Genomic DNA, 23,304 nt, shown 5'->3' with positions numbered 1-23,304 from the left:
CAATCTCCTTAATTCCTATCTTCTTCCAAACGCTAGGCCACAGCCTTCCCATTTTCACAAATGTTACTGACATTTTTCCCCCGGAAGCGATAAATATTTCATCCTATATTTCCCAAGTTACTAATCTTTTAAAAACAGTTAAAGTTTTTCAAGCTCACCCATTTTGAAGAAAAAAATCCGGACTGATATCACAATATACTCGCACACTCGAGGGTCACTCCAACCTGCTTGGCCCCGCTGGGATCCCTCGCCCACTCCATCTCTACACTCCCTCCCCCGACTCTACCTCCCTCGCTGTAACCCCCTCCATCTCTGCCCCTCTCCCTCTATACCCCCCTCCCTCTACCCTCCCACTCTACCCCACCTCCCTCTCCTTCTCTACCCCTTCACCCTCCCTCTCTTCCCCCTACGAGGGGAACGCCAGCACTCCAACCCGCTCGGCCCGTTTGACCCCGCTGGGACCTGTTCAGCCCCGCACACTCGGCTCCGCTTGGCCCCGCTCGGCTCGGACCCGTTAAGCCCAGCTCCATCAGCTCTGTTCGAAGAGGTGAGGGATGGATTTGGGGAGTGGAGGAGTGGAAAAGATCCTAGTGAGTTGAGGGGGATTGAGGGAAAGAAGGGGTAGGGAGAGTTGTTCAAACGTCTACACTCCCTCTCACGCCCCCTCCCTCTTTACCCTCTCTACCCCCTCCCTCTCTACCCCCTCCCTCTCTAACCTCCCTGCCCCCTCTACCTCCCTCCCTCTTTACCCCCCTCCCCCGACTTCCTCTCCCTCTCTACCCCCCTCCCCTACCTCCACCCTCCCTCTCTACCCCCCTCACCTCCCTCTCCCTCTCTAACCCCTCCCCCTCCCCTTCCCCTCCCCACCTCCCTCTCTACCCCCTCCCTCTCTGCCCCTCTCCCACTCTACCCCCTCCCCTACCTCTACCCTCCCTCTCTACCCCCTTCACTCTCTCCCTCTCAACCCCCCCCCTCACTCTCTACGCCCCTCCTACCCCCTCTCCCTCTCTACCCCCTCCCTCTCTACTCCCCTCCCTCTCTTGCAACGCTTAATTATAATATTAATATATCAAGGTGGGGGGTTAGTGTGTGTGTGTGGGGGGGTAGTTAGTGTGCGTGTGTGATGCCGCAGGCCCCCCCCCCCCCCCCCCCCCCCCCCCGCAACCCCGCGTGGAAAAATATTGCATTGGGGGAACGGATGAGTGGTGGAATATTACGTTGAGGGGACGGAACCCAACGGGTCCCACTTGGTCTAGTCATATAATTCTATCAGGTCTCCCCTCAACCTCCAACAGTTGAGAAAAAAAAATCAAGTTTGTCCAGCCTTTCCTTATAGCCCCTATTCCAGGCTGTATCCTAGTAAACCTCTTCTGCACCTTCTCCAAAGCTCGGACACAATTCTCCAAATGCGGCCTGGCCAAAGTTCTATAAAGTTGTAACTTGACCTCTTGAATCTTATACTCAGTACCCCGACCAAACAGGGCAAGCGGACCATATGGTGTCTTTACAATTCTATCTACTTGTGTTGCCACTTTCGGGAGTCTTGGATCTGTTCCCAAGATCCCTCTGAATATCAATGCTGTTCTTGCCATTAACTGTATACTTTCCTCTTCCATTCGTCCTCCGAAAGTGCAACACCTCGCAATGGCTCGGATTAAACTCTATCTGCCATTTCTCTGCCCATATCTGTAACTGATCTACGTCGAGCTATATCCTTTGACAGCCTTCTTCACTGTCTGCAACTCCACCAATTTTTGTGTCATCTGCAAATTTACTAATCAGCCCATCTACATTCTCGTCCAAGTCATTTATATGTGTCACAAGCAGCAGATGTCTGATTACTTATCCTGTGAACACTACTGGCCAAAAGTCTCCAGTCAGAATTCCATCATTCCACCACCACTCCCTGTCTTTTATGGGTAAGCCAGCTCTGACTCTAAACTACCAAATCACCGTGGATCCCAAGCACTTAATCTTCTAGATCAGTCTATCATGAGGGACCTTATCTTATGCTTTACATAAAGTCCATGTAGACAACATCCACAGCCTATCCTCATCAATCACCTTTGTCAACTCTTCAAGAAATTTGTTTGTTTATTAGACATGACCTGCCCTGGAGCAAGCCATGTTGACAGTCCCGAATGAGCCTATTTTCTTCTAAATGCGAGTAAATTCTACCTGAAGAATCCTCTCCAATACCACTGATGTCGAGGGTCACTGGCTATAATTTTCTGGAATATGTATGGTTGATGGCAAGACTTTCTTCTTTGAAGGCCCATAGCTCCGAAAGGGGGAACAGAGGGTGCAGAAGAGGTTTACCAGAATAATTTCTGAATTAGAGGATATTAGCTACATCGAGAGGTTGGACAAACTTTTATTGGTTTCTCTACTCTCTGTTTACACGGAGAGTGGTGAATCTCTAGAATTCTCTGCCACAGAATGTAGTTGAGGCCAGTTCATTGACTATATTTAAGTGGCAGTTAGATGTGGCCCTTGTGGCTAAAGGGTATGGAGAGAAAGCAGGTACAGGATACTGAGTTGGATGATCAGCCATGATCATATTGAATGGCGGTGCAGGCTCGAAGGGCCGAATGGCCTACTGTTGCACCTATTTTCTATGTTTCTACACCATCAGAGGCTGTGTGAAGACCTGATAGAAATGTATTAAATTGTGAGAGGCATAGATAGGGTAGACAAAACATTTATTCCAGGGTGTAAATGTCAACATGTTATAAGAGAGGTGCAAAGTTTAACGGAGGTATGTGGGGCGAGTTTTTTACACTATATGGAATGTGCTGCCGGATATAATTGTGGAGATAGATATGAGAGTGATGTTTAAATAGGCACATGGATATGCAGGACATGGAGGGTTATGGATCATGTGTGTGCATATATTAGTTTAATTTGGCATTGTGCTCGGCACGTATATTGTGGGCCGAAGTGTCTGTTCCTGTGCTGTTCTGTTCGATGGTCGATGTATTGTATAAACATCTAATGCCATTTTCAAATCTCTTGGTTCCTGCAGATTTCGAAACAAGCAAAAGAGTTCCTAGAGTACATCGCGGAAGAGCCACTCATTGACATCCAGCAGGATAATCCATGCTTGTACGAACATGTGGATGCATTGGCAACAGTCCTCCGCTTGCGCCAACAACTCAAGTCACTGAGAGCATACCTCTTCAGCTGCAGAGCCGCTGTGGCAGAAGATTTGCGTCGAAGGTGTGTATTTAGCTGTTGTATGAAACTCATGTGTATTGACTGTTGTGAGAGTAAGGTCGCTTGTATCGCTTGTGTAAATTATAAAATAAAGATAGTCATTCTGGTAGTCCTTGGGTAAATTAAAGGAGGCCGTATTATTCTTTCCGACTTCTTATCATGTACCCATTCTTCTGTCTCTCATTCTGCCCCGAAACATTAATAACAACGGTGGTGCAGCGGTAGAGTTGCGGCCTTACAGCGCTAGAGACCCAAGTTCGATCCTGACTACAAGTCCTGTCTGTAAGGTGTTTATACATTCTCCCCGTGACCAGCTTGGGTTTTCTTCAGGTGCTCCAGTTTCCTCCCACACTCCAAAGAAGTACAGGTTTGTAGGCTAATTGGCTTGGTAAAATTGTAAATTGTCCCTAGTGTGGATAGTGTTGGTGTGCAGGGATTGCTGGTTGGCACGGACTCGGTTGGCCGAAGGGCCTGTTTCCGAGTTGTATCTCAAAACTAAACTTAAAATAAACTAAACTAATTCCCCACCAATTTTTTTTATTCCTATCTGCCAAATGCTTTTATAGGTTTCCCCTTAATTTGTATCTCTTCGACTTATCTTGACCATATCTTCTGGTGGCAAGTTCCACAGTCTAACCAATTCTGAGGCTTTCTACTTGCTTTCCCTTGGATTTATTAGTGACTAGGACATTGTATGGTTACAGCCACAGGTTTGGATCACTCTACCCAGTCAGATATCTGGTTACTTTAATAAACCTTTTCAGAACCTGAAAAACTCATCAGGATCATCCTACATTTCAATTTTGTTCTACTTAGTCACCCCTGAAAGATGTAACTCCTTAGTTCCTGTATCATTCCAGTGAATCTCTCTAGTGCTATCAAATTCATTTTACTAAATAGCAACTGTTAATTTGTCATGACTCACTTTGCTTTTATTTTCCCTCTTTCGGAGTCAGATTCAAAGATCCTCAGTTTTCACTGTGGGGAGTTCTGAGTTGTAATATCAGAAATGATTGACATATTCATATTAATATGGAATAATTAGAACAAAAATCAAAAGCTGGAATAAAGTGGCTCAATGTCAAATTTTGTTGATAACGCTCTTTATACTCCGCAAAATATACGCAAAATATCATGGGATAAGTTGGGAGCATTGGAATAGTCACGTAACAGTTGAACAGATAAGGGATTTGACAGCAAATGAGCTGGCAATTGATGATTGCCAAAAATCAAATCAAATCTCAAGAAGGTCATGCCGAACTTCTACCAACACATCACGTGTGCCACCAGGGGGGAAAGAACATTGGACCACTGCTCCGTTCAGGAAGGGCTACAAGGCCGTTTCACTCCCTCCCCTAGGAAAATCTGACCACGCTGCCATTTTCCTGCTGCCGGAGTATAAACAGAGGATAGTTCGGGAAGCGGTAGAGACGAGGGACGTAAAGCGGTGGTCCGACCAGTCAGAGGCCATGCTGCAAGATACACTGAGCGATGTCGACTGGAATATGTTCCAAGCAAGTTCCAGTGACGTCCGTGAGTTCGCGGAAGCAGTCACGGACTTCATCGCAACAATAACCGACAACATCGTCCCCACGGTAAGGGTAAGCACCTTTCCGAACCAAAAACCCTGGGTAGACAGGTCTGTTCGTGTGGCCCTGAATGCTCGCACCGCTGCCTACAACTCGGGCCTGGCATCAGGAAACATGGACGTCTACAAGGTAGAGTCCTACCGACTACACATTAGGGGCAATTTTACAGACAAGTTAACCTACAAAGCAAGTGCATCTTTGGGATGTGGGAGGAAACCTACATGCTTGCAGGGAGAATGTGCAAATTCAACACAGACAGTGCCCGAGGACAGGATCGAACACAGATCCCTGGCGTGTGAGGCAACAAGTCCTCCAGCTGTCCACTATATTTTATTTTCCAACACACAAAATATTATACATTGATAACATTGGTTACTAAAAAAAAAGAAACTATCCATTTTCAGTCTTAAATCTCTAAGTGATGCTATGACCCCCTTTACAGCTACTGTATGTTTTAATTCAGTTCAAGACTATGGGACAGTGCATTGGCCATAAAGTTGCTGCCTAAAATTGCCAGAGACCCGGAATTGATCCTGAATATGGGTACTGTCTGTATGGAGTTTGCTCCTTTTCCATTTGATTGCATGGGTTTTCTCCGGGTGCTCTTGTTCCCTTTCACATTCCAAAGATGTGCAGGAACCTTTTTCAGACCCAACCCAAAACGTAATATTTTCCTTTTGTCCAGAGATTCTGTCTGACCTGTTGAGTTACTCCAGCTTTTTGTGTCTATCTTCAGTTTAAACCAGCATCTGCAGTTCTTTCCTACACACACGATACTATACGATAGAACTTTATTAATCCCAGGAGGGAAATTGTGTGTGTGTGTAGTTATATATTCATATATAAATATACACTGTTTTGTTTTCTCAATTATAACATTGTTTACAGAGTACTATGTTTACATATTGTGTTGTGCTGCTGTAAGTAAGGATTTCATTGGGGCATGAGAGAATAAAACACTCTTGACTAATGTGTGGGATAGAACTAGTGTACGGGTGATCGGTGGTCAGTGTGGACTCGGTGGGCCGAAGGGCCTGTTTCATTGCTATATGTTTAAATTAAACTAAAACACTAAAACTAGAGGAAATCTAAAGAAGGGTCTCTACCCGAAACGTCACCCAATTTCTTCTATCCAGAGATGCTGACTGCTCCATGGAGTTCCGCCGCACAATTAAAGCATGGAATAGTCTTCACCTTACTATAGGTACCCAACCAGCTTAATTATTTAATTTTAAGGTAGCTCTTTTTTTCCCTAAGAACCCTTTTTTGTTTAAGTCCAAGTCAAGAGTCAAGAGAGTTTTATTGTCATATGTCCCAGATAGGGCAATGAAATTCTTGCTTGCTGCAGCACAACAGAATATGTAAACATAATACAGAACAGGAGATAAAAGTTCACAGTGTCCATAGACCATATATATATGCTCAATAAATAAACAGATAAAATGCAATAGGCTGTTACTTTTCAGAGTTTGATGGTGGTGGTGGTGTTTAAATTCTGTTTAGATTCCTTTTCGAATATTTTTGGAGGACCAGGAAACCAAGAAGCAAGAGTTACTCCAGGGAGTTACTCCAGCTCAACGAAGTGATTCTGCATTGGTTTTCAGCGGTCGTGGCGAGTGGACAGCAATGGCAGCCAGATCTCCCACCATGCAAAGGGAGGGAGAAAGTGGCCGACGCCGACCAGTGGCAGCGCGCATGTGCAGGGCGGCACATGCGCACAACCACGGCCGACGATGTGCTGGCCAAAGATCCTCGCTATGGGATCTTTGGTGCTGGCTGTGGTTGTGCACATGTGCAAGGCGGCTGGCTGTGCTGGTGGACGAGGAGCAGGCGGAGACCCGAGACACGGACACGTATACGGGTGGCAGGCGGAGAGTGACAGAGAGAGAGAGAAAGATAGAGAGGGGGCCCGCTCAGAATTAAACGGCAGGTGTCCCGGGTGCTTGCCAAGCTGGGCAAAATGGCATGGCTTTTAGGTTGCCCGGCGGGGCTGTGGGTTGCCATTGGCAACCGGGCAACCGCTAATTTCGAGCCCTGATTAGGATTGTGCAGTCAATTGAAGAATGATGGTTGTAGTTGTACAGCACTGAAATAAGTTCTTCGGTCCAACTTGTAAAGACGTGTCAAAGCGCACTATGTCTTCACTACTGTTTTATTACTAATCACACTACTCATACACATTACTGCCCTAGCTGTCCGTGGTCTGTCACAGGAGCTAGAGAGCGATCTAGAGGTGGGGAGGTTACAATTATACTGGTGATATGGGGAGTGGTTAGTAGTGGTGAGGTCACTATGTTAAAGGAACATGCACTAGTCTACATCCTTCCCCTTGGAAACAAAGCAATACAGCAGTGACAGGGCGACCACGACTCATACACTACAAGCAGTTAAACACACACACAGTCAGGCAACAGTTAAACAAATTCCCCGTAACGTACAGGCGGCTTGACCAACCGCCCGGAGCGGGTACGCAACTCGCCCTCCCCCTCCTCCGCAGGAACAACAGGAGCAGGAGCTGGAGCGGGAGCGGGCGAACGAGCCGGAGATCGGGCAGGAGAGGGATGGAGCGGAGACCGGGGAGGGGAAACTGGCACAAAGGCGGGCAAACGAACAGGCGAGGGCGGACTGGCAGCAGGGGAGCGGGGCACAAAGAGCTGAGAGGGCAGAGTTCTGGGCATGCGAGGAGCGGTAGGCAGAGAGGAAGAAATCGGGGGGGCAAAATGGGCAGCAGGAGGCGGAGCGGGCTCATTGACCAGCCGCAAATGCTGGCGGGATCGGCGGTAGATCATACCCTCGTGGTCGACGAGGTAAGAGCGCGGCGAGCCGGCAGAGCTAACGACAACCGCCAGTCGGTAGTGTCCGGAGGGGGACTGCATCCGGACGACCTGACCAGGGAACAGACGCGGAAGGGGACGGCAGGACTTGTCGTGGGAGCGTTTTTGTATTTCTTGCTTTTGGGCAATGCGCTCCTGGACGGCAGCAGGGCGGAGGACAGAAGGCACCAGGGACCGCTGGGACACAGGGATCGGAGGGCGCGTGGTGCGGGACATGAGCCGCTGAGCAGGCGAGCCCAGGGCAGGGTCTCGGGAAATGTTGCGGAGGTTGAGGAGGGCCAGGTAAAAATCCGACCGGGAAAGTCTGCAGTGCTCCAGCAGCTCCTTGGCACTGCGGACGGCGCGCTCAACAAGGCCGTTGCTCTGCGGGTACTCGGGGCTGCTGGTGAAGTGACGAAAGTTCCAGGTGGCAGCGAAATCGCGGAACTCCGCACTTGAAAACTGGCTACCGTTGTCCGACTGCAAACTCGCAGGGGAGCCAAAGGTTGCGAAGTGGCGGCGCAGCTTCCCAATGACAGCAGCAGATGTGAGGGAGGTCAGCTGGTCCACCTCGAACCAGCTGGAGTAGGAGTCCACAAGGACCAGGAAGTGCTTGCCACGCCACTCGAAGATGTCAGTGGCGACTGCCATCCATGGCAGATCGGGGGCAGGCTGTTGCAGAAGCGGCTGCCGTTGCTGATGGGGAGAGAGGCTATTGCAGGTGGAGCAGGCGGAGACCCTCTCCCGGATGTCCGGGGCCATGCCGGGCCAATAGAACTGGCTCTGGGCCTGGGACAGAGTGGCCTCGGCCCCGGGATGGCCGCTGTGGGCGGTTTGAAAGTAGTGGTCCCGCAGCGCAGCAGGCACCACAACCTTGTGGCCCTTCACCACCACTCCGTCGTGCAGCACAAGCTCATCCCGGACCAGGAAGTAGGGCACGGCACCGGCCGGCAAGGATGAGCGACGGTCAGGCCAACCACGCCGGATGACGTCGGCAAGCTGTTGCAGGGCAGGATCTTTGGCAGTGTGCTGGACCAGGGACTGCATCTGATGTGAAGGCACAATATTAACGTTTAACACCATCAGGTCAGACGATTCGTACGGGTGTCGGGTTGTGGACGTCAGCGGTGCGCGGGACAGCGTGTCGGCCACGAACATGTCCTTGCCCTTGCGGTACACGACCCGAAACGTGAAGTGCTGGAGCTGCAGCATCATTCGCTGCAAGCGGGATGAGGCGACGTGAATCGGTTTATTCAGGATCGTGACCAGCGGCTGGTGATCGGTTTCGATAGTGAAGGTGTTGCCCAGGATGTAATCCTTAAACTTCGAGCAGGCAAACACCACGGCGAGGAGCTCTTTCTCGATCTGAGCTTAACGCTGCTCAGCGGGGGTCATGGTGCGAGAAGCGTAGGAGACAGGCAGCTGCAGGCCATCGTAGAGCTGCAGGCAGGCGGCACCAAGACCGAACTTCGAGGCGTCGCAGGTGAGGACAATTGTGCGCTGCAAGTCGAAGAACTTGAGAGTGGGGGTACTAACCAGCCTACTCTTCAGGATGTCAAACACCTTCTGGTGCTTCGGGAACCAAGCCCAGGCAGTGTCCTTTTTGATCAGCTCCCTCAGGGGCGCACTCAGCTCGCTGAGGTCGGGAATGAACTTCCCCAGGTAGTTCACCATGCCCAGAAAGCGCTGCAGGCTGGGCAAGTCGGCGGGTGCAGACATCCCAGAGACCGCAGCCGTCTTCTGCGGATCAGGCTTCAGCCCCTCAGCTGTGAAGACGTGGCCCACGTATGTGACCTCTGGGACGCGGAAACGGCACTTCTTAGGGTTAAGCTTAAGGTAGATCTCACGAGCCCTGTCCAGGACTTGGCGGAGGTGGAGGTCGTGCTCAGCGACGTCCTTCCCGTATACCAGGATGTCGTCGACTATGATAGCACACGGCAGACCGGCAAACAGCTGCTCCATGGTGCGCTGGAAGACCTCACAGGCAGAATTGATCCCGAATGGCATGCGAAGGAAACGGAACCTGCCGAAGGGTGTGCTGAAGGTGGTCAGGTATGAGGAACGTTCATCCAGCGGTATCTGCCAGAAAGAGCTCTTGGCATCGAGGACTGAGAAGACAGTGGCCGGGCCAAACTGTGCAGCGACGTCCTCCACCGTCCGCATGGGGTAGTGCGGGCGCTTGATGGCAAGGTTCAGGTCCTTGGGGTTTATACAAATGCGAAGCTCACTCTTATCCTTCTTTGCAGCAACAACCATGGTGGAGACCCACCGGGTGGGATCACTCACCTCCTTGAGGATACCCACGGCCACCATGTGGCGCAGAGTCGACTCTACCTTGTCCTTCATAGCAAAGGAGATGCGGTGTGGCGGGCGGATCACAGGCTCGACACCTGGGTTGACAACGATCTTGTAATTGCAGGGCAGCTTGCCCAGCTCGTCGTCGAAACGATCAGGGTACTCACACAGGGGGTCCAGGAGGGTCCGCACCTGGTGGATATCGCGGTGAAAGGAGACCAAACCGAGGTCCTGGCACGCACGGGCGCCCAACAGCGTGATGTTCTCATTGTCCAGCAGATAAAAAGTGAGGGGCCGAGAGGCCTTCAAAACCTTGCAGATAAGAGTTGCCTTCCCGACTGGTACGAGCACGCCTCCCCCATAGGCATGTAGATGGGAGTTGTCGGGAGTGACCTTCTCACCAGACCTTATATTTTTAAAGAGGCTCACTGACATAACATTGGCCACCGCCCCCGTGTCGATTTTCGCTGGGAAGGTCGACCCATTCACAGTAACACGCACCGAGGGATCCGTTATCAGCGCAGGTGCACCCAACAGTGAAAAAATGCTTGATTCATCATGGGAGGAACTGGTATCAGTATCAGGGAGTTCGTCCGACTGGTACTGTGAACCGAGCGCGCTATCAGCCTCCGCAAGGTTGTTTAGCATTCTCCTGGGAGCAGGAACAGGCTTCCCACGGGAGCGACAGGCGGCAGAAAAATAATTTAACTTTTTGCAGAAATTACAAGTCTTCCCCAGCGCGGGGCAAACATTAAACTGATGGGATACAAAGTTGCAGTTGGGGCAACGACGCGGGCTGCCCTTCGAGGGGGCAGGGGAACCACGCTGGCGCGGCGGGCCATCGATCCGCCGGCGGCCAGCAACAATGGCAACGTTAATGTCCTGAGCTGCAGTCGATACCACGGATGCGACAGCCGCCGCCATGCGAGAGGCGTGCAGAGCCTCGGTCAAAGTCAGATCGGGCTTCCTTAGAAGTTCAGCCCGCAGTTTCTCGTCCTGGAGACCGAACACCAGGACATCCCGGGTCATTTGATCGGGGGTCAGCGCGTCCAGGCGGCAACGCCGTGCCAGATGCCGTAGCGCGGCAATGTAGGTGTCAATGTGCTCACCGGGGCTCTGGCGCCTAGTGAAAAACTTAAATCGCTCTAGAATACAGTTGGTGGGAATGTCGCACAGACCGGTGAACTTAGCCAAAAGACATACCGGGTCCCGAGCATCCTCACCAGCAGCGTATTCAAACGACTCCGATCGTTCCAGGGCCTCCGGGCCAGCCAAGTTGAGGAGCAGGTGTGACTGCGTCGCAGGGGTGGCATCAGGATGGGCAATCGCAATGTAGTGCTCAAAGTCGCGTTGGAAGACAGCCCACCGATGGGCAATGTCGGAGTCGAAAACCAGCATATCAGGCTTGCGACAAGAGTTGGCCATGGTAAGGACACGGGAGAGAAACAATGAAGGGTAGGGAACTGGGCGAAAAGTAAATAAAATCCGATAAACAGGAGGCGCAAGGTACTACTATGACACCATGTAAAGACTTGTCAAAATGCACTATGTCTTCACTACTGTTTTATTACTAATCACGCTACTCATACACATTACTGCCCTAGCTGTCCGTGGTCTGTCACCGGAGCTAGAGAGCGATCTAGAGGTGGGGAGGTTACAATTATACTGGTGATATGGGGAGTGGTTAGTAATGGTGAGCTCACTATGTTAAAGGAACATGCACTAGTCTACACAACTCATCCATGCCGATCAAGCTAATCCATTCACTGATATTTGGCACACACCTCTCCAAACCTTTCCTATCCATGTACCTGTTCAAATGCCTTATAAATGCTGTTATTGTACTTGCCGCAACTACAGTGCCCTCCATAATGTTTGGGCCAAAGACCCATCATTTATTTATTTGCCTCTGTACTCCACAATTTGAGATTTGTAATAGAAAAAAATCACATGTGGTGAAAGTGCACATTATCAGATTTTATTAAAGGGTATTTTTACACATTTTGATTTCACCATGTACAAATTACAGCTGTACCATTTCAGTGCACCATAATGTTTGGGACACATGGCTTCACGGGTGTTTGTAATTGCCCATGTGTGTTTAAATGCCTCCTTAATGCAGATATAAGAGAGCTCTCAGCACCTAGTCTGTCTGTCTGTCTCTCCCTCTCCCTCTCCCTCTCCCCCTCCCACTCCCTCTCCCCCCTCTGCCCCCTTCCCTATATCCTCTGCCCCCCTCCCCCCCTCTGCCTTCCTCCCCCCTCCCCCCGTCTGCTCCCCCTCCCCCCCCTCTGCCTTCCTCCCCCCTCCCCCCCTCTGCCTTCCTCCCCCCTCCCCCCGTCTGCTCCCTTCCCCTTCACTGCCTCCCACCCCCCTCCCCCTCTCTCCTCCTCTCCCCCTCTTCTCTCTCCCCCTCTTCTCTCTCCCCTCTTCTCTCTCCCCCTCTTCTCTCTCCCCCTCTCTCCCTCGCCCTCCCACCCTCTGCCCCTCTCCCCACTCCCCTCCACCCCCCTCTCCCCTCCTCCAACCCCCATCTCCCCTACTCCAACCCCCCTCTCCCCTCCTCAAACCCCCCTCTCCCCTCCTCCAACCCCCCTCTCCCCTCCTCCAACCCCCCTCTCCCTCCTCCAACCCCCCCCCCCCCCCTGCAAACTGCGCGTTGGGGGAACTGACCCAGCGGGTCTGCACTTGCTCTAGTCTATAATACTAAAAGTAAAATCTTGACCGCTTTTGACTCACTGCGATGTGATGTCCGAGAAAACGCCGCCACTTACAGACGTCATTTTTGGCCACCTTGCTCTGAGCCCCCCTCCGCTGGACTTGACTGGAGGATTTTTCCCATTGATGAAAAATCAGAGAGATATTAATGGGGTTTTTTAATCGCCATTCTCTCTGCTGCCCTCGCTGGCGGCAGGGGGGAGGGACTATAAAACCCAGAAGTGTGGCGGCTCACTCAGAGGGTGACGTCAAGATGGCACAGAGTGCAGGCGCCGTTGAATAATTCAGGAGAGCTGCTCTGTCTATGGTGAGTGTGTTTGTTGGATGTTATTTAAAGCACGTTTTTGCTTCAGCACCAGCAACCTCCACAGGAGGCTTTAAACATTTGTTTTACACACTGTATATTCAACACGTTCTGAAGTTACTTGGCATTTTAGTATTGTGTGAGTGTGTGTGTGTGTGTGTGTGTGTGTGTGTGTGTGTGTGTGTGTGTGTGTGTGTGTGTGTGTGTGTGTGAGTGAGAGTGTGTGTGAGTGAGAGTGTGTGTGTGTGTGTGTGTGTGTCTGTTTGAGTGAGTGTGTGTGTGTGTGTGTCTGTTTGAGTGAGTCTGTGTGTATGTGTGTGTGAATGAATGTGAGTGTGTGAATGAGTCTGTGTGTGTGTGTGCGTGAATGACAAGGAGCAGAGTGGGTGGGGGGGGAGGGAGGAGCGGTGACTGAGTGAACTGCCAGCGTACCAGGCGTGAGTGACTGCACTGCCAGCCCACGAGCCATGAGTAAGTGAACTGCCAGCCCACCAGCCGTGAGTAAGTGAACTGCCAGCCCAATAATCCATTCAGTCCACTCTCTCCCCCTTCTCTCTCACCGTCTGTCACCTGTTTTGGGCAGAATTTCTGGCAGTTTCTCAGCTGCCAGCCTGTCAGGTCCGAGTGACTGTACTGCCAGGCCTCAGTGACTGAGCTGCCAGCCCAAGAATCCATTCGGTCCACAATGTCTATACTAGCCCTCTGGAAACCAGTACCACCCACCACCCCCCACTAACGGGTCCCACAGTGTAGTATACCTTAAAATTCACCCTTTTTTTTACGAAATCGCCATCCTCTCCAACACATCTCAGTCACTTACAGCCGAAGGGATAAAGATTTAATGTTCTTTTGTGGTGGACTGCAAAGTTGAGTCTTGTTATCATTGGTTGTGGTCAATTGATTTTTAACTGCATGCAGTTAACATTGATTTTCATGATAATTTTTTTCTAAACGTACCTGCTGGTCAAAGGTCTACTTAATTACAGGGAGGTGACTAATTGCAGTAACAATGGGAGATTTTGTATTGCACTGTTGCTCAACCATACTTGCACTCGGCATGGTTAGTTTAGTTTGTGACTCATGTTGATTGACACAAACAAATAAAGAGATAAACCCCAAGCAGTTGCTACATGATGACGAACTAGTTCTGGTTGAAAGCCTTGAATGCATTTAAGAACCCGAGTTTGAATCCGACTGCTTAGAGTTTCCTTTACCACTCTTGTCAAGGTTTCTTCTCTTGTGTTGGAGGAGCTCAGTAGGTCAAGCAGCATTTATGGAGGAAATGGGTAAGCGACCATTCGCACCAGGACTCTTGGTCAGGCTAATTGTAATAGGAGGGAGAAAGCTGGAAAAGTGGGGTGGGTGTCGGACAAAGCCTGATCAATGATTGATTGGTATAGATCCTCACTATGGCGACTTTGAAGTGAGACATTATGGCGGGATTTCTGTGAGACATTTTCTTCCCCTTTGTGATTCCTGCTGCTCTCCTGCTGTTCAACACACCTGCTGCCAGTTATCTCTTGCCAGACTTTATCATGCCACCATCTCTCTTTTACAGCTTTTATACTAATCCTACACATAATATTCAATTGTTTAAACTTTGTCAAATCTTCAATATTCTCCCACTTATGGGGGCAATTTACAGCGGTCATATAACCCATCAACCCACATGTCTTCAGAATTTGGGGGGAGCTGGAGCACCTGGGGGAAACCTACAAGGTCGTAATGAGAGCATGCAAACTCCACATGACAGCACCCAAAGTTGGGATTGAACCAGGTCACTGGCGCTGTGCGACAGCTACTCTACGAGCAATGCCACTGTGCCACTCAAAGTTGTGAAATATTGCCAGAATACCCACACAGGATACCCATCCCAGATTCAAGTACCCACTGGGGGAGAAAACTCTTCCTGGATCCCTACCAACCATAGGTAATGTCCTCTAGCCTTGTCTGAGATCAGTTAGCTCCACACTTACTTGGATTTTGACCAGAAAGCTCTGCACAAATTGTGCATAGATACATAGACAATAGGTGCAGGAGTAGGCCATTCGGCCCTTCTAGCCTGTACCGCCATTCAATATGATCATGGCTGATCATCCACAATTAGTACGCCGTTCCTGCCTTCTCCCCATACCCCTTGATTCCGCTAGCACTAAGAGCTCTACCTAACTCTCTTTTGAATGCATCCAGTGAATCAGCCTCCACTGTCTTCTTTTTTTTTTTTTTCTTATTATTATTTATTAGAAGTAGACATATTATAAAATGTAGTTACATATTATAACCATATAACCATATAACAATTACAGCACGGAAACAGGCCATCTCGACCCCTCTAGTCCGTGCCGAACACATAATCTCCCCTAGTCCCATATACCTGCGCTCAGACCATAACCCTCCATTCCTTTCCCATCCACATAACTATCCAATTTATTTTTAAATGATAAAAACGAACCTGCCTCCACCACCTTCACTGGAAGCTCATTCCACACAGCTACCACTCTCTGAGTAAAGAAGTTCCCCCTCATGTTACCCCTAAACTTCAGTCCCTTAATTCTCAAGTCATGTCCCCTTGTTTGAATCTTCCCTACTCTCAGTGGGAAAAGCTTTTCCACGTCAACTCTGTCTATCCCTCTCATCATTTTAAAAACCTCTATCAAGTCCCCCCTTAACCTTCTGCGCTCCAAAGAATAAAGCCCTAACTTGTTCAACCTTTCTCTGTAACTTAGTTGCTGAAACCCAGGCAACATTCTAGTAAATCTCCTCTGTACTCTCTCTATTTTGTTGACATCCTTCCTATAATTAGGCGACCAAAATTGTACACCATACTCCAGAATTGGCCTCACCAATGCCTTGTACAATTTTAACATTACATCCCAACTTCTATACTCAATGCTCTGATTTATAAAGGCCAGCACACCAAAAGCTTTCTTTACCACCCTATCTACATGAGATTCCACTTTCATGGAACTGTGCACAGTTATTCCCAGATCCCTCTGTTCACCTACATTCTTCAATTCCCTACCATTTACCATGTACGTCCTATTTTGATTTGTCCTGCCAAGATGTAGCACCTCACACTTATCAGCATTAAACTCCATCTGCCATCTTTCAGCCCACTCTTCCAACTGGCATAAATCTCTCTGTAGACTTTGAAACTCTTCTTCATTACCCGCAACCCCACCTATCTTAGTATCATCTGCATACTTACTAATCCAATTTACCACACCATCGTCCAGATCATTGATGTACATGACAAACAACAGTGGACCCAACACAGATCCCTGTGGCACCCCACTCGTCACTGGCCTCCAACCTGACAAACAACCATCCACCATTACTCTCTGGCATCTCCCATTCAGCCACTGTTGAATCCATCTTGCTACTCCACCATTAATACCCAACCATTGAACCTTCTTAACCAACCTTCCATGAGGAACCTTGTCAAAGGCCTTACTGAAGTCCATATACACAACATCCACTGCTTTACCCTCATCAATTTCCCGAGTAACATCTTCAAAAAATTCAAGAAGATTAGTTAAACATGACCTTCCAGGCACAAATCCATGTTGACTGTTCCTAATCAGACCCTGTTTATCCAGATGCTTATATATATTATCTCTAAGTATTCTTTCCATTAATTTGCCCACCACTGACGTCAAACTAATAGGTCTATAATTGCTAGGTTTACTCTTAGACCCCTTTTTAAACAATGGAACAACATGCGCAGTACGCCAATCCTCCGGCACTATTCCCGTTTCTAATGACATTTGAAATATTTCTGCCATAGCCCCTGCTATTTCTACACTAACTTCCCTCAATGTCCTAGGGAATATCCTGTCCGGACCTGGAGACTTATCCACTTTTATATTTCTCAAAAGTGTCAGTACTTCCTCTTCTTTGATCCTCATAGTTTCCATAGTAAAAAAACTTTTCATATACATCAGTCATACATTATTAAAATTTTCCATTATCAATTACTTCTGCTTCTAGTGTTTTTATTTTTTATAGAAAGAGGGAGAAAAAGAGGGCAGAAAGTTACAAATAATTTTTTTTTTTTTTTAAATACAACAGAAAAACAAGGGAGGTGGAATGGGTTACCTGTAATACGTCAATGGAGATAGGTTCCTAGGTTATGAAGTATAGCTTTTCATCTGGTCCTGAGTTCAAGTTTCAGTTGGGTCCTCGTGCTGTGCCAATCTATCCCTTCAGATAGTTAATGAATGGAGCCCAAATTTTATGGAAAAGATCTTGTTTGTCCATTAAGACAAGTCTAATTCTTTCTAAGTATAGGGTCTCCGACATTTCCGTAATCCACATTTTAATTGTGGGGGTTGTAGGGCCTTTCCAAAATTTTAATATTAATTTTTTCCCGGTTATTATACTGTAGTTGAGGAAATTTCTTTGGTTTGTTGTGAGTGTTAAGCTTTGTTCTGATATTCCAAGTATTATTAATTTTGTGTCTGGGTCCAGTTTTGTATTAATAACTTCTGCCTCCACTGTCTTCTGAGGCAGAGAATTCTGCAAATTCACAACTCTCTGAGTGAAAACGTTTTTCCTCATCTCATTTCTAAATGGCCTACCTCATAGTCTTAAACTGTGGCCCCTGGTTCTGGACCCCCCCAACATTGGGAACATGTTTACTGCATCTAGCATGTCCACTCCGGAAGTGACGGCGCTGTTGAACGGCTGCGGCTCGCCTGCAGTCCGTCTGTCGTTACTTTTTGTTGTTGTTTTTTTCTGTCTTGTTTTAGTCAAATTTTAGTTATTAGGCTGTGTTATGTGTGGGTGGGGGGGGGGGGGGCTGAAACATGGTTTTCTGTCTCTCCCTTCGGGGGAATGCGACTCTTCTTGTCGTATCCCCCCTTCTCTGCCTCCGTCTGCGCTGAGGCCTAATGGCGGAGCTGGCGGCCTCCAACTGCGACCGACTCGAGGCTCCGGAAACAGAGCCAGCCAGGACTCACCAGCGCGAGGCTGGCCGTGGCGGCGGCGTTCCAGTGGCAGCGGCAGGACTCGGGGCTGAGACGGCGCTCCGGTGAGGGCGGCACGACTCGGGGCTGAGACGGCGCTCCGGTGAGGGCGGCCCGGCGCGGGGCTGAGACGGTGCTCTGGTGGATGAGGCGGCGTTCCGGCGGCGACCTGAATCCGGGGCTCGGCCGCGGGCCAGTGGACGACATCGTCGGGAGCTCGCAGGTCACAGGCTGGTGCCTGTTTTCCGGTGTCCCGCGGCAACAGCTGCGTCCGCTGGACTGGAGGGCGGAAGCTTCGACCACCCCGGGCCGCGGTGCTTGAACCGGCCCGTTCGCGGAGCTCGGTTGAGCCGCGGGACTGACTACCATCGCCCGGTGGGGTATCGCCTCAGCGCAGAGGGAGAATGAGGAAGGAAGAGACAGTAACTTTTTTGCCTCCATCACAGTGAGGAGGTGCCTGGTGAACTCACTGTGGTGGATGTTAATTTGTGTTTATTGTGTGTTTTGTTGTTTATTATTATATGTATGGCTGCAGGCAACGACATTTCGTTCTGACCGAAAGGTCTGAATGACAAATAAAGGATCTAATCTAATCTAATCAATACCTTAATAATTTTATGTTTCTATAAGATCTCTATAAGATCTCTATAAGTTTCTATAAGATCTCCCTCATCGTTATAAATTCCAGTGAATACAAGTCCAGTCGCTCCATTCTTGCAGCATATGACAGTCCCGCCATCCTGGGAATTAACCTCGTGAAACTACGCTGCACCCCCTCAATAGCAAGAATGTCCTTCTTCAAATTAGGAGACCAAAATTGCACACAATATTCCAGGTCTGTTCTCACCAGGGCCTTGTACAACTGCAGAAGGACTTCTTAGCTCCTATACTCAACTCTTCTCGTTATGAAGGCCAACATGCCATTAGCTTTCTTCACTGCATGTTGCACCTGCATGCTTACTTTCAGTGACTGATGTACTAGGCCATCCAGGTCTCTACTTCCCATTTTCCTAACCTGACACCATTCAGATAATAATCTGCCTTACCGTTCTTGCCACCAAAGTGAATAACCTCACATTTATCCATATTATACTGCATCTGCCATGCATCTACCCACTCACCCAACCTGTCTAAGTCACCCTGCATCCTCATAGAATCATCTTCACAGTTCACACTGACAACCAGCTTTGTGCCATCTGCAAACTTGCTAATGTTACTTTTAATTCCTTCATCTAAATCATTAATGTATATATTGTAAATAGCTGCTGTCCCAGCACCGAGCTTTGCGGCACCCCACTGCCTACCATTCTGAAAGGGACCCGTTAATCCCTACTCTTTGTTTTCTGTCTCTCAACCAATTTTCAATCCATGTCAATACCCTACCCCCAGTGCTCTAATTTTGCCCACTAATCACCTGTGTGGGACCTTATCAAATGCTTTCTGAAAGTCCAAGTACACTACATCCACTGGTTCTCCCTTGTCCATTTTACTTGTCACATCCTCAAAAAATTTCAGAAGATTTGTCAAGCATGACTTCCCCTTCGTAAATCCATGCTGACTTGGACCGATCCTGTTACTGCTGTCCAAATGCGCCGCTATTACATCTATGATAATCAAATCTAGCATCTTCCCCTGATGTCAGACTAACTGGTCTTGATTGTAGACTGTTGCAGACTTTAGGAGAGCTCCCCCTCCCCTCACCCTACTCACCATCAACAACGCCACACTCACATCTGTGGAGTCTTCTAAGTTCCTGGGAACCATCAAGGACCTTAAATGGGGGGCCACCATCGACTCCACAGTCAAAAAGGCACAACAGAGGATGTACTTCCTGCGGCAGCTGAGGAAGCACAATCTGCGACAGGCATTGATGGTCCAATTCTATACGGCCATCGTCGAATCTGTCCTCACCTCCATCATGGTCTGGTTTGGCTCAGCCACCAAGCACGACATCCGGAGGCTGCAGCGAATCGTCCAATCAGCTGAGAAGGTTATTGGCTGCAACCTTCCCTCCATTGACGAACTGTACACTGCAAGGGCCAGGAAGCGAGCGGGTAAGATCATCTCTTACTCCTATCACCCTGGCCACAAACTCTTTGAAGCACTTCCCTCTGGAAGATGACTCCGGGGGACTGTCAAAGTTGCCACAACCAGACATAAAAACAGCTTTTTTTTTCTACTCAATAACCAAAAATCTGTAGCCTCCTTTTACTCTGGTATTTTATTTAATTCACATGTTTAATCGATAATGTTTTATTTTTAATGTTTTATGTGTCATTCCTAACTGTCACTATATGTCATGTTGTCACGGGGGTGGAGCACCAAGGCAAATTCCTTGTATGTGAATACTTGGCCAATAAACTTATTCATTCATTCATAATTTCCTGCTTTCTCACTTCCTCCTTTCTTGAAAAGTGGGATAACATTAGCTACCCTCCACAGGAATTGATCCATAATCTATAGAACATTGGAAAATGATCACCAATGCGTCTACAATCTCTATAGCCACCTCCTTCAGTACCATGGGATACAGACCATGGGATACGGCCCTGGGGATTTATCAGCCTTCAGTCCCATCAGTGTACTCAATACCATTTCCTGACTAATGTGAATGGCCTTCAGTTCATCCCCCTGGGTCCTCTGTCCCCTAGTACATCTGGGAGATTGTGTCTTCTTTAGTGAAGACAGAACCAAAGTACCAGTTCAACTTGTCTGCCATTTCCTTGTTCCCCATAATAGATTTATCTGTTTCTGTCTCTAGTAATGGCCCCAGTAATGACAACTTGCACTTGTGTACCAGTTGTAAGCTTTGATTTAAGAGATGTTTTAGTAAAAGTCTTAATGGCTGTGAGAGAGAAGGACACAATAGGATTGTGGAGGATCTCCTCAGTCTTTAAATATATGGTTGTCGATGAAACTTTGGGCAGCATAGCATTGCTATATTTGAAGGAGTGGAATGAAAGAGGGTTGATGGGCTACAGCTGAAAGAGAAGAGAAGGGCAAAATCTTGGAGAAAGTTTATTCCATGGATGACTGTTAAATTTGATGTGTTTCCAGTACAGGGCAGTGGAGACAGTTGCGAGAGAATAGAATTCAGTGAACATGGATCAGGAATCAGTAAAGTTGAGCCTTTTTGTTAGAAATAGGGTGGGAAATACAAAGCAAATAGTGTTTTAATCCATTGTGTTACAATAACAAATTAGAAATGCAAAACTAAACCATGGATTAATGCCTGTGGTGTGTGCCAGCTGGGCACAAGCATTTAATAATCTACCCCTTAATATAAATCAACATGGCCACTGTGTATTGCTAGCTAATAATTTGATTACAGGTTATCACAGTAATGTAATGAAATGGGAACCCAGTACACAAGGCTACCCATTGATGTGCAAATGTAATTAGTGTTCTGACGGTTCAGTGTAATCACGATTATAAAGAAGAGTTGTCGGCATGAGTTATCTGTCTCACAGGTGCTGCGGCTCCTTGTTAGAGATGACTCTCATTAGTGAGCAGCCTGATTATTTTAATTTGTGCCTATAGCACAGCTACAATTTGACTAATTGCTAAACTATCCCTTCCTCAACCCAATTTATCTTGTAATTCTACCCAGTTTTTGACTTGCCTTTCTTCTTGTCAAATAGACAGCCCTCCTCTGACTCAGACTGACTGCCATTCATTATGAGTGGGCCCAGACCGTAAATATTGATAAATTATTGAGAGTGGAATATTGCGCAGGTGATCCTAATCTGTTTTCCCATTGTCAGCAGAAAGCACTGAATGGTGATCACGAGCAGAAGCACGACCAAGGTCCCATAGCATTTACAGAGACTTATTAGCTCAAATGAATTTGTGTTTGTTTTATTTTAGCATCTTTCAGAGGCTTGGATGTCCCAGGGTGTCTGCCTTTGTCAATCCATCAAGCAACACCACTAGAATAAATTATCTTGCAGTTTGTAGACCATTGACCAAGGTTTTCTACATTCCTCCATTATAATGGAGATAAATACTTCATAATTCATATTTTTTGGGTCGTTCTAAAGGCAGGAAAGGTGCTATAAATGCAAATCTTACTTTTTCTCGTCGAAGAACATTCTTAAGTGTTGTCATTGCTAAAGTGTAGAAAATATGGCAGCTGATTTGAGCATGACAAGTCCCATCAACAAATAAGATATTGATCAGATAATCTGTTTTGTGATTTTGCTTCAAGATAAATACCAACCAGGATACCAGGAAAAACTTCCCCGCACCATTTGGGGTTGTGTCAAACGATTTTAATATTGGGCTAGAACGGCCTTGATGAAATGTTTAATTGAAATGACATCATTCTCAGATCAGCACTCCCAAAAGTAACAAGTGGTGCTTGTTAGCTGAGATGTTGTATTTGAACTTTGGAGTGGGACTTGAATTCACAGCTCTCTGGCTCAGAGGTGGACAGGTTATAATTGAGTCAAAACTACTGTAACTCAACACCAGTTAAATAATTAGATCATTATATTGGATTGTGATGGTGCAAGGCTACAGTCTATATATTTTCTTTGTTTTCCTCTCTCTACATTGTAGGTTCTTGGCTCTGATTGTCAATGGCTATGGTCAGACATTATTGCAAGGTTTTTGTAGTTCCAGATCTGTACATATTAAATAAATATATTAAAATACTTCACTATTGACATCTAAATTAGATTGCTATTTGATCTGAATTGAGTAAGCAATACATCGCATGGAAGAGTTCCATGGGAAAAAATGCAAAGATCTGGAGTAATGCAGCAGATAAAGCAGCATCTCTGGAGAACATGGACAGGTGATGTTTCGGGTAGGGACCATTCTTCAGACTAATTGTGGTTGGGGAGGGATTGCTATCTGTGTGGAGTTTGCATGTTCTCCTGATGACTATAGGTTTCCTCCAGCTGCTTCAGTTTCCATCCACATCTCAAAGACATTTAGATTGGTAGGTCAATTAGCCCATAAAAATTGTGTTAGATGAATGATAGATCTTGGGGTGGGGTGGGGTGGGGTGGAATTGATGGTAATGTGGAAAAAATAAAATACTTTAGGGTTAGTATAAAATTAGATACTAGAGAGTTGATGTGGACTTTGTGGCCAAAAGGCCCATTTCTGTGCTTTATCTCTGACCCCATAAATACATGTTGGTTTCCTTTAAAAAAAAAAAAGTATTAATTCAGTTTGATTCTGCCACCATATCATGCAGTAATTGTCATATCATAGCTAATCATTACATTAAAAAAAATAATGGTGTCATATCTGAGTCTTTTTCTAATTGTTTTAAATCCATCTCTGGTTTTTCCCCCTTCTGTCAGTGGGAACAAATTTTCTTTGTTCACATTGTCACTTTATCTAGAATCTTCAAACCACCTTTCTTTTGAATCACCTTTCAACCTTTCCTA

The 23,304-nt window shown here is 47.5% G+C and overlaps 1 protein-coding gene across 3 annotated transcripts in view; it reads left to right on the top strand.

The window, feature by feature from the left end:
* The window catches only part of plekhm3 (pleckstrin homology domain containing M3), a 128,975-nt gene that overhangs the window by 62,777 nt on the left and 42,894 nt on the right, over positions 1–23,304 (top strand). For all 3 annotated transcript variants that reach the window (XM_033024366.1, XM_033024367.1, XM_033024368.1), the window contains one exon: positions 3,026–3,219. In XM_033024366.1, the coding sequence (XP_032880257.1) occupies positions 3,026–3,219 (194 nt within the window). The remainder of the gene's footprint in view (positions 1–3,025; positions 3,220–23,304) is intronic.

Source organism: Amblyraja radiata, chromosome 7 (genome assembly GCF_010909765.2).
Source record: "Amblyraja radiata isolate CabotCenter1 chromosome 7, sAmbRad1.1.pri, whole genome shotgun sequence".
Classification (NCBI taxonomy): Eukaryota; Metazoa; Chordata; class Chondrichthyes; order Rajiformes; family Rajidae; genus Amblyraja; species Amblyraja radiata.
The sequence above is the reverse complement of the archived record's forward strand: the minus strand, read 5'-3'. Positions and strand labels throughout refer to the sequence as shown.